The following is a 12,428-nucleotide window of genomic DNA, read 5'->3' on the forward strand; positions in this document are numbered from 1 at the left end:
ATAAGGATGATGAGCCAGAAAAGATTCCACAGAGTGATCAGACACACAGCAAGAGAACCTAGAGAGTGTAGTAGTATCATAAAAACCCAGAGAGGTGATAATATTCAGGGGGAGAGAATGTTTGTAAGTATCAATAGGTCAAGAAGTAGAACCATCAGATTTGTCAATCAACAAATCATTTTTAATTTTGAAGAGAGCAGTTTCAGTTGAGTGATCAATTTGGAAGCCATCTCTTTGTTAGAGACAAAAGTAGTGGCACAAAAGTAGAGACAGAGATTATCTTATCTGAATTTTACTTCCTCTGAGCAGATTCCAATCAGCAGTGAGTGGGCCCTTTCTTTCCTGTGGTTTCTCTTTATGACATCTTGTTCTCTCTTCCCATTATATATTGTTAAGATTGTGTGTATGTGTGTGTGTGTGTGTGTGTGTGTGTGTGTGTGAGAGAGAGAGAGAGAGAGAGAGAGAGAGAGAGAGAGAGACAGACAGACAGAGAGAGACAGAGAGACAGAGAGACAGAGAGAAACATACAGACACATTCAAATAGACACACAGATACAGAAACAGAGATAGAGACAAATAGGGAATGGACAGAGATAGAAACAGAGACAGAGAGAGAAAGAGAGACTGAAACAGAGAAGAACACAGAGATAGAGACAAAGAAATAGAAACAGGAATAGAGACAGACACACAGAAACAGCCACAGAGGCAGAGAGATAAGCAGAGACTGAGAGAGAGAGAGAGACACACACACACACACAGAAACAAAAACAAATCAGAGAGGGGAAGAGAGAGAGAGAGAGAGAGAGAGAACCAGGGTGCCACATTGAACTCCCCTTCCCCCACCTTACTATCCTGTGGACCCCCTTTTTAGGTTTATGATCTTTAAGTAAAGGACTTCTGCCCTAGATGAACTCGAAGGACCCTTCTGATTCTATAATTCATTGACTCCAATCTGATTCTGTGTCCAATCTGAATATATATATATGGTTCTCTAGCTTTCATAAGAATATGATATTTCCTTTTTGCTCCCATAAAGAGGAAATCCTTCCTCCTGTGGCAACTGGTGGTGCTGTAGGTAGAGCTTTGGACCTGGAATCAGGTAGACTGAGTTCAAATCTAACCTTAGACAGTAGCTGCATGACCTTAGTCAAATCACCTAACCTCTGTTTTTCTTAGTTTCCTCAACTTGCAGGATTATTTCAATAATCAAGTGGGACAATATTTGTAAAATTTCTTAGTACCTTTTTTACCTCAAATGTATCTAGCTCTGTTTCCCAAGGTGATTGGAAAAAAATATTTATAGCAGCTCTCTTTGTAATAGCAAAGAACAGAAAAGTGAGAGGATTTCCATCATTTGGGGAAGGACTGAAGAAATTGTGATATATGACTATGATGAAATATTGCAAGTTTTAAGAATCAATAGCAGGTTAGTTTCAGAAAACCATGGAAACTCTTACATGAAAGAGGCAGAGTGAAAGGAGCAGAACCAAGAGAACATGGTATACAGTAATAGCTATATTGATCTAAGAACAATTAGGAATGATTAAGCTATATTGAATAATATGATTATTCAAATCAACTATGAAGGACTTGTGAAATTAGATATTATCTACCTCTGGTGAAAGAACTGATATATAGAAGTATATATTGTGTGGTTTCACAGGTTTTGGGAGCAATGGTTGACCTTCTCTAATGTGGGGTGGAAAGGGAAACAACTAAGAACTCAAAATATAACCAAAACTGTGCATGGTACAATGGTACATAGTAAGACCTATATAAATATTTTTTTCTCTCCCCTTCTTGGATTCTTTGCTTGAACCAAGCATTGGATTGAAGTAGAGAATTACCCTCCTATTATTTGTGGGTTCATTCCAATAACTCCACATTTATTAAAAAAGAAAAAAAAACCCCAAAAACAATAGAGTAGACTACTGGAAAGGAAAGTGTGGCAGCAGATGCTTGTCCACAGCAATTTCAACTTGTAAATGGCACCTGTTATCACCTCTATTGGGCTTGCAAGGATGTAATTTGCACAGGCTCCTAAAGCTGCTAAGTGAGTTTGGCTGATGGCAGAAGATAATCATTCAGTCCTTTCTTAATCACAGTTTCAGTCGGTGAAGACCCAGTTCATCTCATTTGAAAAGGAGCCTTTTCAAAAGGTCTCACATTGACTTGTGCAAAAATCTTGACGCCTCTTCAGTATTCTGCCAATCAGTCCCTTAAGTAATACAGTCATTTCAAATCCACCTCTGGGGAGGTGGGGAATAGTCACTTTCATTGGCAAAATGAACCTATTAAAAAGTTGGAATAAAAGACATCTATTTTCCCTTGGACATGACAGATTGGAAGCTGAAATTTCAGATTCACATGCTATGCACTGAATTAGAAAGATTTTTTCCTTCTTTTCTTTTTTTTTTAATCTGCTAGCCCATTATATTGTGATCTCCCATCCTACAAATCTGAACAGAAAACTGGCTAGCTCTGAAATGGAGAAGATCAGAGATTCATAAGATTTAGAGTTGAAAAGATGAGTAAACCAAAACCAAGAGTGCTTAAGTGATCTTCCACAAGGTGACAAAGGAATTATGCTGTAGAACTAAGATGAGAAACTCAGGTGCATTGACTCTAAATTAGAGTACTCAGAGAAGTTATCTTTGTATTCATGTTTTTGCTAAGTTTTAAGGTACATTTTTTTTGGATCCTGAACCTTTTGTATAGTGTTGTGAAGTCTATGAACTCCTCAGAATGTTTTAAAATGCATATGCTAAAATTCATAGGATTACAAAGGAAAACCAGTTATAATGGAAATAAAGATGTAGTTTTTTTTCCCTATCCAAGTACATAGACCCATTTAAATCTACACAGTTAAGAACCTCTGATTTAGGGGAATATGTAACTTCCTTTGCTGGAACTATTTTAGTTCTCTGAAATGATTAAATTGAGGATTTCACTTACCCAGAATAGAGACAAAGACCATTCTTCAAGGTTGGCCAATTAAATGTTGGAAATGGGCCAAAGAGTGTTCTCTTTCCGCTTCTGCTATGATCCATGACTCTGGGGTGCCTGAAGGCAGGAAACCCAAATCATGATCCTATGGGTGGTCCTAGGGAGCTTTAAAGTGCAAAAGCTGAGTGTGTACATCTGCTCCTGCCCAACCAGTCTCACTCTTATTGCTGTCTTGCAATTCCCAGTTAGAATAATGACAAATTCTTACTATAAATAAAAGCCATTTAAATATGGATTTTTATTTAACATGATAAGCCTAAAAAATACACTTTAAGTAAGAGCCCTTTATATTAAATCTGTCTTGAGAACCTCTCACCTGCATAATTATTTAGCTGTTTTGACCTCAGTCCCCTCTCTGCCCCTATCCTTCTTTCTCCTTTTCATATTATTCTCCTTAGAAATAGATTATTAATTCTGGAGGGAGGAAAATATTCCTTTTGCCTTTGCTCTTTTTTATTTTGGTGGCCAGTACAACATTCACAGAAAAGCTCAGAAATGGCACTGCCCTTCCCATATCCAACACAAATCCTTGATTTCAGATTAGTTAAGTGGTTCCCATGGATACAAGTGAAAGGCTCATGATTGATGACTAGGAGCCCTGTATGTGTACAAATTCAAGGACAGAATGCAACCCTTTGGGAGTGGAATATTTGAGTTCAGCTCAGATTCTAAGGCCTTATTGTCTAGAGAAAATTTTTAGTCTGTATCAAGTAGCCATTTATGATGCCCCATCTCCTCTTTTGCCCTTCCTGTGCTTTGGTATAAACATGTACAAATACTGGGAATTATTCATAAAAGAACATTATTTAGTATAATTTGATATTTCAGATTTAGGAATTCATGTTAGGTCTTTTTTTGCTTTTAGTAAATTATAAATGACATAACTATTATAACATTATTAATACATCATTGTTTTATATATGTGCTCACTGGAAAAATATATAAATATATTTTTTCTTGAAAATAATAATTGTTAGAACCTGACTTGAGACTATCAGTATTAGAGAAATTGTCTTCTCGGTTTTTGCCACAGTTTCTAGGAAGACTAAAATAGTCAATAAATATTTTTTGAGAACCCACTATGCATTATTCTATCAAGGAAAAGAAATAAGAGGTTAGAATAAAATTAATGCTTTTATAGTTTCTAATTCATTAAATGCTGTATTATATTGATATATATTTTTGATCTGTTTTCCTTAACCTAATCTATTCTTTTCTCTTAAACCCTTAAATACATGTTTCTTTTTCTTCTGCCAAGACAGAGGTTCTTACTTTTGGAGCCATAGAGGCATATGTGAGTATATTTTGGAGGTTTGTGAAACTGCATGGTAAAAAAAAAAGCAAAACAAAAAAATCCTCTATTTTCACTAACTTTGAACTGAAATGTGGCATTTCCTTCAATTATTTAAAAAACATTATTCTGGGAATTTCTACAAATTTATTTTCTAGATTGTCAAGGAATTCTATGACATAAAAGGGCTTAAGAACCCCTATGAAAAGGAGAAAGTGCATTATCCCTTCCTTTACATGTCTAGAGTTCTTTCTATTTTCTTATAAATTCAGGACAGTGGAGGTATTTTAATCAAGTATTATTAGCTGCTTTATTTGTTCTTCTCTCTCTAAATTATAAGAAATTTAGTAGAGTGGTAACAATTAAATTTTAATGTATGAATTTAATCATTCATTTACCAACCTCAAAGAATTTTATCAACACCTCCTGACTGGAGCATTTTAAATCCCATCCAGTTCATGCAGGATATAAGGTAATTGCACTTGAGATGCTGTCAAACTAAGCCCAAACCAGAATAAAGCAAATGTCTTTTTCCTCTCCTTAGAGGGGCAGTGCAGCTTCATGGTCATTTTTTTCCCTTTGCTGATTTGTTTTTTTGTTCAGAGCTAAACTGAAATTAGGAACTGAATTGAACCTCCTAGTTAACCTGGGTTGCTCAAACCAAAGTTATCTGAGAATACACCTCATTTTTTCTCAATTAAAGATATAATGTTACTGTAGGAATGGTTAGAAATTCATATCTTATGTTTGTAGGAAATAAGCCACTTCACTATAAAGGTCATCTCTTGAATTTATCCTGCATATAATCTTCATAGTAAGTGAAGTATTTGCAGTAAAATAGATTTCACTCTGGACTGGAGATTCATTCAGGTTCCCAGGCTTTATTCAGCCAATGAGGATCCCTACCAAAGGAAAGGGGCATTAAAAGAAGAATGTTTATAGGTCTTAGCTCTGATGTTGTTCTTGTCATTGGGCTTGAAGCTTAAAGTAACAGCATGGATGAAGATGGATCATTTTTATACAGAAAACATTGGAGGAGCATCCCTAATGCTAGGCTTCCTAAAGAACATCAGAATGGTTGATTGATCTCCACATAGCTTAAGGATTATGATCTACATGAAGCCTTTTCTAATCTAACTTCAAATATTATCTCAAGTATGGTTAAGTGGTACAATAGATAAGAGTCCCAGGTCTGGAGTCAGAAAGACCTGAGTTTGTCAAACAGCCTCAGATACTTACCAGTAATGTGACCCTGGACAAGTCACTTAACTTCTGTTTACCTCAGTTTCCTCATCTATGAAGTAAGGATAATAATTGTACCTATCTGTGAGGGTTATTGTGAAGAACAAATGAGATATGGTTATAAAGCACTTAAAATAGTATGTCTTGAACATTATAAACCCTATATAAATGTTTACTATCATTATTAGGTATTAAGTGAGGTAATATTTGTAAAAAGTGCTTCACACAATGCTTAGCATAGTAGGAGCTATATAAATGCTTCTTCCCTTTCATTCCCCCAATGTTACCCTTTTCTTTTGAACTACCTTGTTTTATATATCTTAAAGTTATTTTGGTTTTTTCTGACATATGTATTAGGATATATATATATATATATATATATATATATATATATGTATATACACACACACATACACCACACACACACACACACACACACACACACACACACACAAACATGCTGTTTCCTCACCTTCACCCCTATGTGCTCATAAGTTAGAAGCTTCTTGAATGCATCAGTTTTTTTTACTTTTTATGATCTCAGAATCTAGAGCCATGTTTGACCCAATATAGGAACCCAATGAATTCTTGTTGACTGATCAGTTCTTCTAGTTATAATTTTCTCTTTCCTAAATTACTTTATATTTTTGTGTATGAATTCATATGTGTCTCTTCCTTTAGAGTGTAAACTCCTTGAGGAAAGGGAATGTTTCATTTTTGCCATTCTATTCTTGGTTCCTAGCCAGTGCCTTGGTACTATTGTGGAAAGATTGTTGGGTTTAGAACAAAAGTTTCATCTTTATGAGTTCAAATCTGGTTTCAGATTCTTACTAGCTGTGCGATCCTGAGCTAGAGAAGGCAATAGCAAACCATTCCAGTATCTTGGTCAAGAAAAACCCCAAATGGGGACACAAAGAGTTGAACATGGCTGAAACAACTGAGCAACAAAACACATTCAGAGTCATAGGTATTTAATAAATGCTTGTTGATTGATTGATTTTGCTCTTATACTCTCTTTTTCATATCATTTATGCTCAATTTCAATTATAATAACACTCACAGTAAACATATTATACATGTAGTCTGAGATATAGCATAAACTAAATCATATATGATACAGCATTAGTAAAAGACCTGATATAGTAGATTTAACCTTTAATAAATTAATATGTGAAAAAGCATTCAAATACCTTGTTGTGGTTCTTTGGTTGTTGTTTCTTTTGGTTTGCCATTTTCTTCTCCATCTCATTTACAGATGAGGAAACTGAGGCAAAGAGGGTTAATTGACTTGCCCCTGGTCTCACAATTACTAAGTGTCTGCTGCCAGATTTGAATTCAGGGAAATGAGTCTTTTTGACTCCAGGTTTGATTCTGTTTCTATTGCATACCTAACCTAAGTTAAATTCTCAACTTAAAATTTGTAGACACTGACATGCCAAATTTCCCCATGTATAAGCTGCATCTTAATTTTGGGGCCCAAAATTTGAATGATTTTTTTTAGGTTTTTGCAAGGCAAACGGGGTTAAGTGGCTTTCCCAAGGCCACACAGCTAGGTAATTATTAAGTGTCTGAAGTCAGATTTGAACTCAGGTACTCCTGACTCCAGGGCCGGTGCTTTATCCACTACACCACCTAGCCGCCCCATGGGGCCCGAAATTTGAAAAAAAATTACATAAAGTTATTGAACTCAAATTTTTCTTATTGATTGTGAAATTCAAGGACCTTCTGATCGTAGCTTTCAGGCATCTTTTGGCCAAGTCTGCTGGGTGTATACATACTTAGTCCATTCTGTTACGTGAACCTCCTTTGAAACCTGTCACTTCTTTTTTTATCAGAAGTTCTTCTTGCCTCCTGCTGAACCATCTTTGTGGGCACAGGAATTCCAATGGCCCTTTGATCTTCAATCCATCTCTACAATTCCTTTTCTAGATCAGACCATTTTGCTGACTTGCCTCTCTCATAGCCTTCTTCTACCCTGGGGCATTTTCAGTAGGGTTTCTTCTTCTGGGAGCCAGTCTTGGAGTGTGTTCTTAGTTGGAGAAAGATCAAACTTATGTTCATCAACACGATTTCCATTTACTTTTGTAAATGGGATCACTTTGAACTTGAATGTAGGAAAATCTTTTCTGAGCCAATTCTGGGAAGAACATGGCAAAATGTAACCTAATGTACTGGTAACAAATGCAAAACAATGAGCACAAAGACAACAAAGCCTGAAAAAAAAGTGTGAATTCAAGAAAAAATCTTCAACCCCTGTATAAGATGCTCCCAGTTTTTAGACCCCAAATTTTTTGATAAAGGGTGCATCTTATACCTGGAGAAATACAGTGACACTTTTTGCTCAGTTTCCTCATCTCTAAATGAACTACAGGAGAAAATGACAAACTACTTCAGTATCAGTGTCAAGAAAACCTTAAGGTCAATATTTGTGTTTTTGGTCCATGGGGTCATGGAGAGTTAGACACAACTGAGAAACAATGAAGTATATAATATATTTTCCTTTTATGTTTATGGTTAGCATATATATTTATATGGGAATACATATTAGCTCTTTATATCCCACTTCATCAGTTTTTTATTCTACCAACCTTAACTCTGTCATCATGTATTTTCTTATACCAGAAACCACTGGCAATTCTTATAGCAATAATTTATAAATATATAAACATATATTTATATAAATATAAATAAAAATTCTTAATGAATTTCTTCATAGAATATTTTTTATAATACATGACTGCAATGTTTTCATATATCACATGAATTGAAAGTGAACCTGTTTTCCATCATTTTTGCAAATTGAATCATTTTGAACTTAAAATCAGCACTGGACGAAAATCTTTTCCAAGCCATTTCTGGGCAGAACGTGGAAAAATATCACCTAATATACCGGTAACAAATATGAAACAGTGAGCACAAAGACAACAGGTGCAAAAAAAGCTGGAAATACAAGTAAAAACAATCTACAACCACTGTATAAAATGTTCCTCATTTTTTTAGACCCCAAATTTTTCAAAAAGGTATGGGGCTTATACATGGGGAAATATGGTACTTACAAAAAGTTCTGTACTAAGTGCTGGAAATATAAATTAAAAAGTAAAACTATCATTGTTTTCAAAGAAGTCATGTTTTAATGGGGGAGACTACACACTCAGATGTAACTCAGATGGAAAAGCTCCATAGTCCTCATCTCTATGGTGATTGCTTCCCTGGATTATGGCTATTGGGGCCAAGTTTAAGGAGGAATAGTGGTCTGGGGTGCAAATCTTTCCAGGATCTCTAGCTTAAAGATCTGAGTTTTATTCATATGGCACATTTCCTCCTCTATTTTCGCTGTTCAAGATACCTTGCTGTTTACCTGAGACTGGCTAGATAGATGATGCCTGATTTCTTCTCTGTGACTTGGGGGCTCTGTTGCTCTTAAATCTCTTTGCTAACGTGGATGATAGTTGTGGATTTGGGATGAAAGCAAGGCTAGTGGTCAGGGGTTGCTGCTATTCCCAGAGCTCTTAGATTCAAGGAAAGTGGACTGTCCTCATCCAAGTCACAGGGAAGGTGGTAGTTGATTAGTAGTTACTATTGGGAGCAGTGAAGAAAAATATATTCTCCACTAAAGTTGGTGGTCTTAGTGACTGTGGAAACTAGGTTGGAAACAGGGCTGGTAATCTGAAAAATATTGTCTTCCCAAGAATCTTAGCATCAAGGTCCTGGGGATTCTCCATCAATGTCTGAGGGAAGATTGTGGTGGAGATTTGACTGACCTGGAAAATGTCAGCTCTTTTCTTTCTTTCAGAGTGTTTGGATGATTTAGCTTGGTTGACTTTTATGTTTATCTTGTATCTACATGCTTATGTATACAGATTTTGTTTGAGTTATATGTGTGTGTGATTAACTGAAATGCATGAATTATTTTAAGTACATTATCCAGCAATCCTAGAAATGAGTAGTATTTCATTTCTATTTTCCATATGAGGGAAATAAGAAATTAAAGTGACTTGCCTAAGTTCAAGACCAAGACTTGAACTCATGTCTCTAACTCTGAAAACTTCCTGAGGTTCTGGAAGTTTCCTTGTACCTCTGAATTTACTGAATAATTGAACTACTTGAAGTTTTTTTCTTACAATTTACCTGAAAAATCTCACTACTCCAGGTGATATAGAAAAGAGATATTTCCTCCATTTGACAGATGAGAGAATTGAAGCCCAGAAGGATTAATTCTACTGGTCATTGGCCAATATGAACTATATTTTGAAATTACTCTCTTTAATGCAAATTAAAAAAAAACCTTGAATCTGTTTTTTCTTCTTCTTCTTAATTAGCAGCCTTTGTGTGATAAAGATATTATAGTCCTATTTACCTTGTAATAATTTTATTATCAGCTGAAATGACTTGGGGTATTCTGGTCTAGGTACCTTGGGAAAATCTTTCTTGCAGAACAAATACAAAGCTTATGGATGATTTTGCTGCAGTTTTTATAATTATTTACCTTGGCTCACAGGATTCAAGATTTAGAACTAAAAGGAACTCAGAAGATCATTTAGTCCCACCTCCTTGTTTTACTGGTGGAGAAACTGAGATCCAGGAAGATTGATCCATTATCATAGTGTACTAAGGAGCAGAGTCAGGAATCAAATCTTTGTTCTTTCACTCTACATCCATCATTCTTTCCACTCTTCTTTGTCCTAAGATATATGGGAAAACTTCACTATCCATCAAGACTTACATATAAAATCTTAGAATCTTTTCTCATCTGTGGAACATTTTGAGTTTCTTTCCTTTAGTTCTTTTTCTTTTCAAATTTTTCAAAACTTTAGCCTGATGGCATAATAGCCAAAGGAATGAGAATGAGAGCAAAAGAATCCCATAATGTAGGAATCATCAGGTATTTTTGCTGCTAATCATTCTGCACACTGCAATTGAGTTGTTAGAGTCTGATTGCAGTCTGACCCTGGGATTTGTTGAATTCATTTTACCTCTCAAGTAGGTCTTGAGTTCTCAGTGAATGTTCGCTGGGTCCCTGAGTGACTTTCTTTTAAAGAATAATGTGTTACTGCTTTATTACTGGCTTGCTCTTTTAAAAGATTAGAAAATGGGAAGTTAAGATGGAGTTAAAAGATGAAATGACCTATAGAAAAGCAAATGAGTTCAGTTCACATATAATTCTTTATTTAAACATAATCAGAAAAAAGGTCCCACTTTTTTTTTTTTTGTCTTTGATGTATTTTGTTCTCAAGCCAGATCTGGGTATTTCTTTTTTTCCTGGTCAATGAATGTCCCTGGTTGTGGAAATTATTATTTTAAAATAAATCTTCTGTAACATTTTCATTATTTGTCATCAGAAAATATCCAAGATAGAGCCAAATGATCTCTGGAAACCTTTTAATTGCTGTTTGCGATTTTGTTATTCTTTGATCTTATTATAAGTATTGAAAAGAGTATTTTGGAATGAGATATAAAAATTCAGTATTTTGTTTTAGGTTCAAGATGATTATCATAATTATTGCTGCATATTTTAACTAGAAATATCTTTAGATCTGTGGCATATGTGGAAGGGCTTATATCTTCTGTGTCTTTACTTTGTAGGCCACTGATGATTGTGACCCAGAAGATCACAACCCTGGCGTTCCAAATTCACGATGGTGAGGAAATGCTCTCCTCATGGCCATGTTGCCATAATGCCCACTGCTCTTTCCATAGTATTGGTGATTAGTAATCTAATAAGAGCTGTATTCTCATCTTGTTGGAAGTTTTGTGGCTCATAAATTAGTGTCAACTCCTTTAATATCTTGATGCCTGAGACAGTACTTTAAATTTGCTGAAATATTTTTCCTCTTTATCTTGCCAAGATATAAATCTTTCTGGTGATAATCTTTCTCTTCCATTATCAGTGCTATTAAAAAGAAGTGGCATCTTCTTTGCTTTATTCCTATCCCAGAAAAGCTAAAAAACCTCACAAATTAAGCACTATTTGACTTTGATTGATGAAATTCACCTGAATAGTTCAATGTTTTAGAAAAGAATATTTTAGTTTTCCATCCCCCAGTCATTTATTGACAAATGACTTGAATGGGAATAATAAAACAATGTAAAACCTTGGAATAGGTACGTCTGAGTGCACAGAAATGTATACTTTCTTCTCATCAATCTATTCTTTAGGAGAGAAGCATGGTATACAAGAGGAGAATTCAGAGGCCATCTACTACAAAACATAAGTTTACAAATTAGGAAAATAAGACCAGGGAACTAATATGCCCAAGTTTACAGAAATGGGGTCTTCTGATTTGAACCAATATTGTTTGTTATGGTACCAAGTTAAGATACTATTTTCTATAGAAAAGTTTTCAAAAATAATAGCTCACACAAATACAGTACTTAGTATACAAAATGTTTCCCTCAGAACAGACCTATTAGTTCTAGTATTGTCATACTCATCTTGTTGACAAGGAAACTTATTTGAAGCTTGTAGAGATTAAATGACTTCTCTAAAGCTTACATAGCTGTTCAAACCTTTGTTTGGTGCTCAATTTTCTTAGCATAGTTTATTGCCTTTCTAAAAACTTGCTTATGATGTAGCAGTTACCCCTTGGAAAAGCTCCTTTTAATAATTACACACTCTAATTTGGTAAATTGTTTTTAACCTGGAGAATTTTCTATTTGAGAAGAAGAATGATAATTAATCAAAGCTATGTTTCTTCATTCTTCTCAAAAGTGTGGGAGCTAATTTAATTTAGTCGTAACCCTCAGTTTTCTTAATCCATGCCTCTGCTCTAGCTGTTTCTTGGATAATTTTGCTCTGTAAACTGAAGTACTCAAAATCGATAGGTTCAGAGTAACTTAGTTTACAGTTAACTCCCATTAGTAGTAGATGTAGCCATGCATTAACATAAAA

At 35.0% G+C, this 12,428-nt stretch overlaps 1 protein-coding gene across 2 annotated transcripts in view; it reads left to right on the top strand.

The window, feature by feature from the left end:
- Positions 1-12,428, top strand: part of MBOAT1 (membrane bound glycerophospholipid O-acyltransferase 1) — a 136,953-nt gene that overhangs the window by 78,809 nt on the left and 45,716 nt on the right. For both annotated transcript variants that reach the window (XM_074206962.1, XM_074206961.1), the window contains exon 5: positions 11,123-11,178. In XM_074206962.1, the coding sequence (XP_074063063.1) occupies positions 11,123-11,178 (56 nt within the window). The remainder of the gene's footprint in view (positions 1-11,122; positions 11,179-12,428) is intronic.

The sequence above is a fragment of the Macrotis lagotis genome, chromosome X (assembly GCF_037893015.1).
Source record: "Macrotis lagotis isolate mMagLag1 chromosome X, bilby.v1.9.chrom.fasta, whole genome shotgun sequence".
Lineage (NCBI taxonomy): Eukaryota > Metazoa > Chordata > Mammalia > Peramelemorphia > Peramelidae > Macrotis > Macrotis lagotis.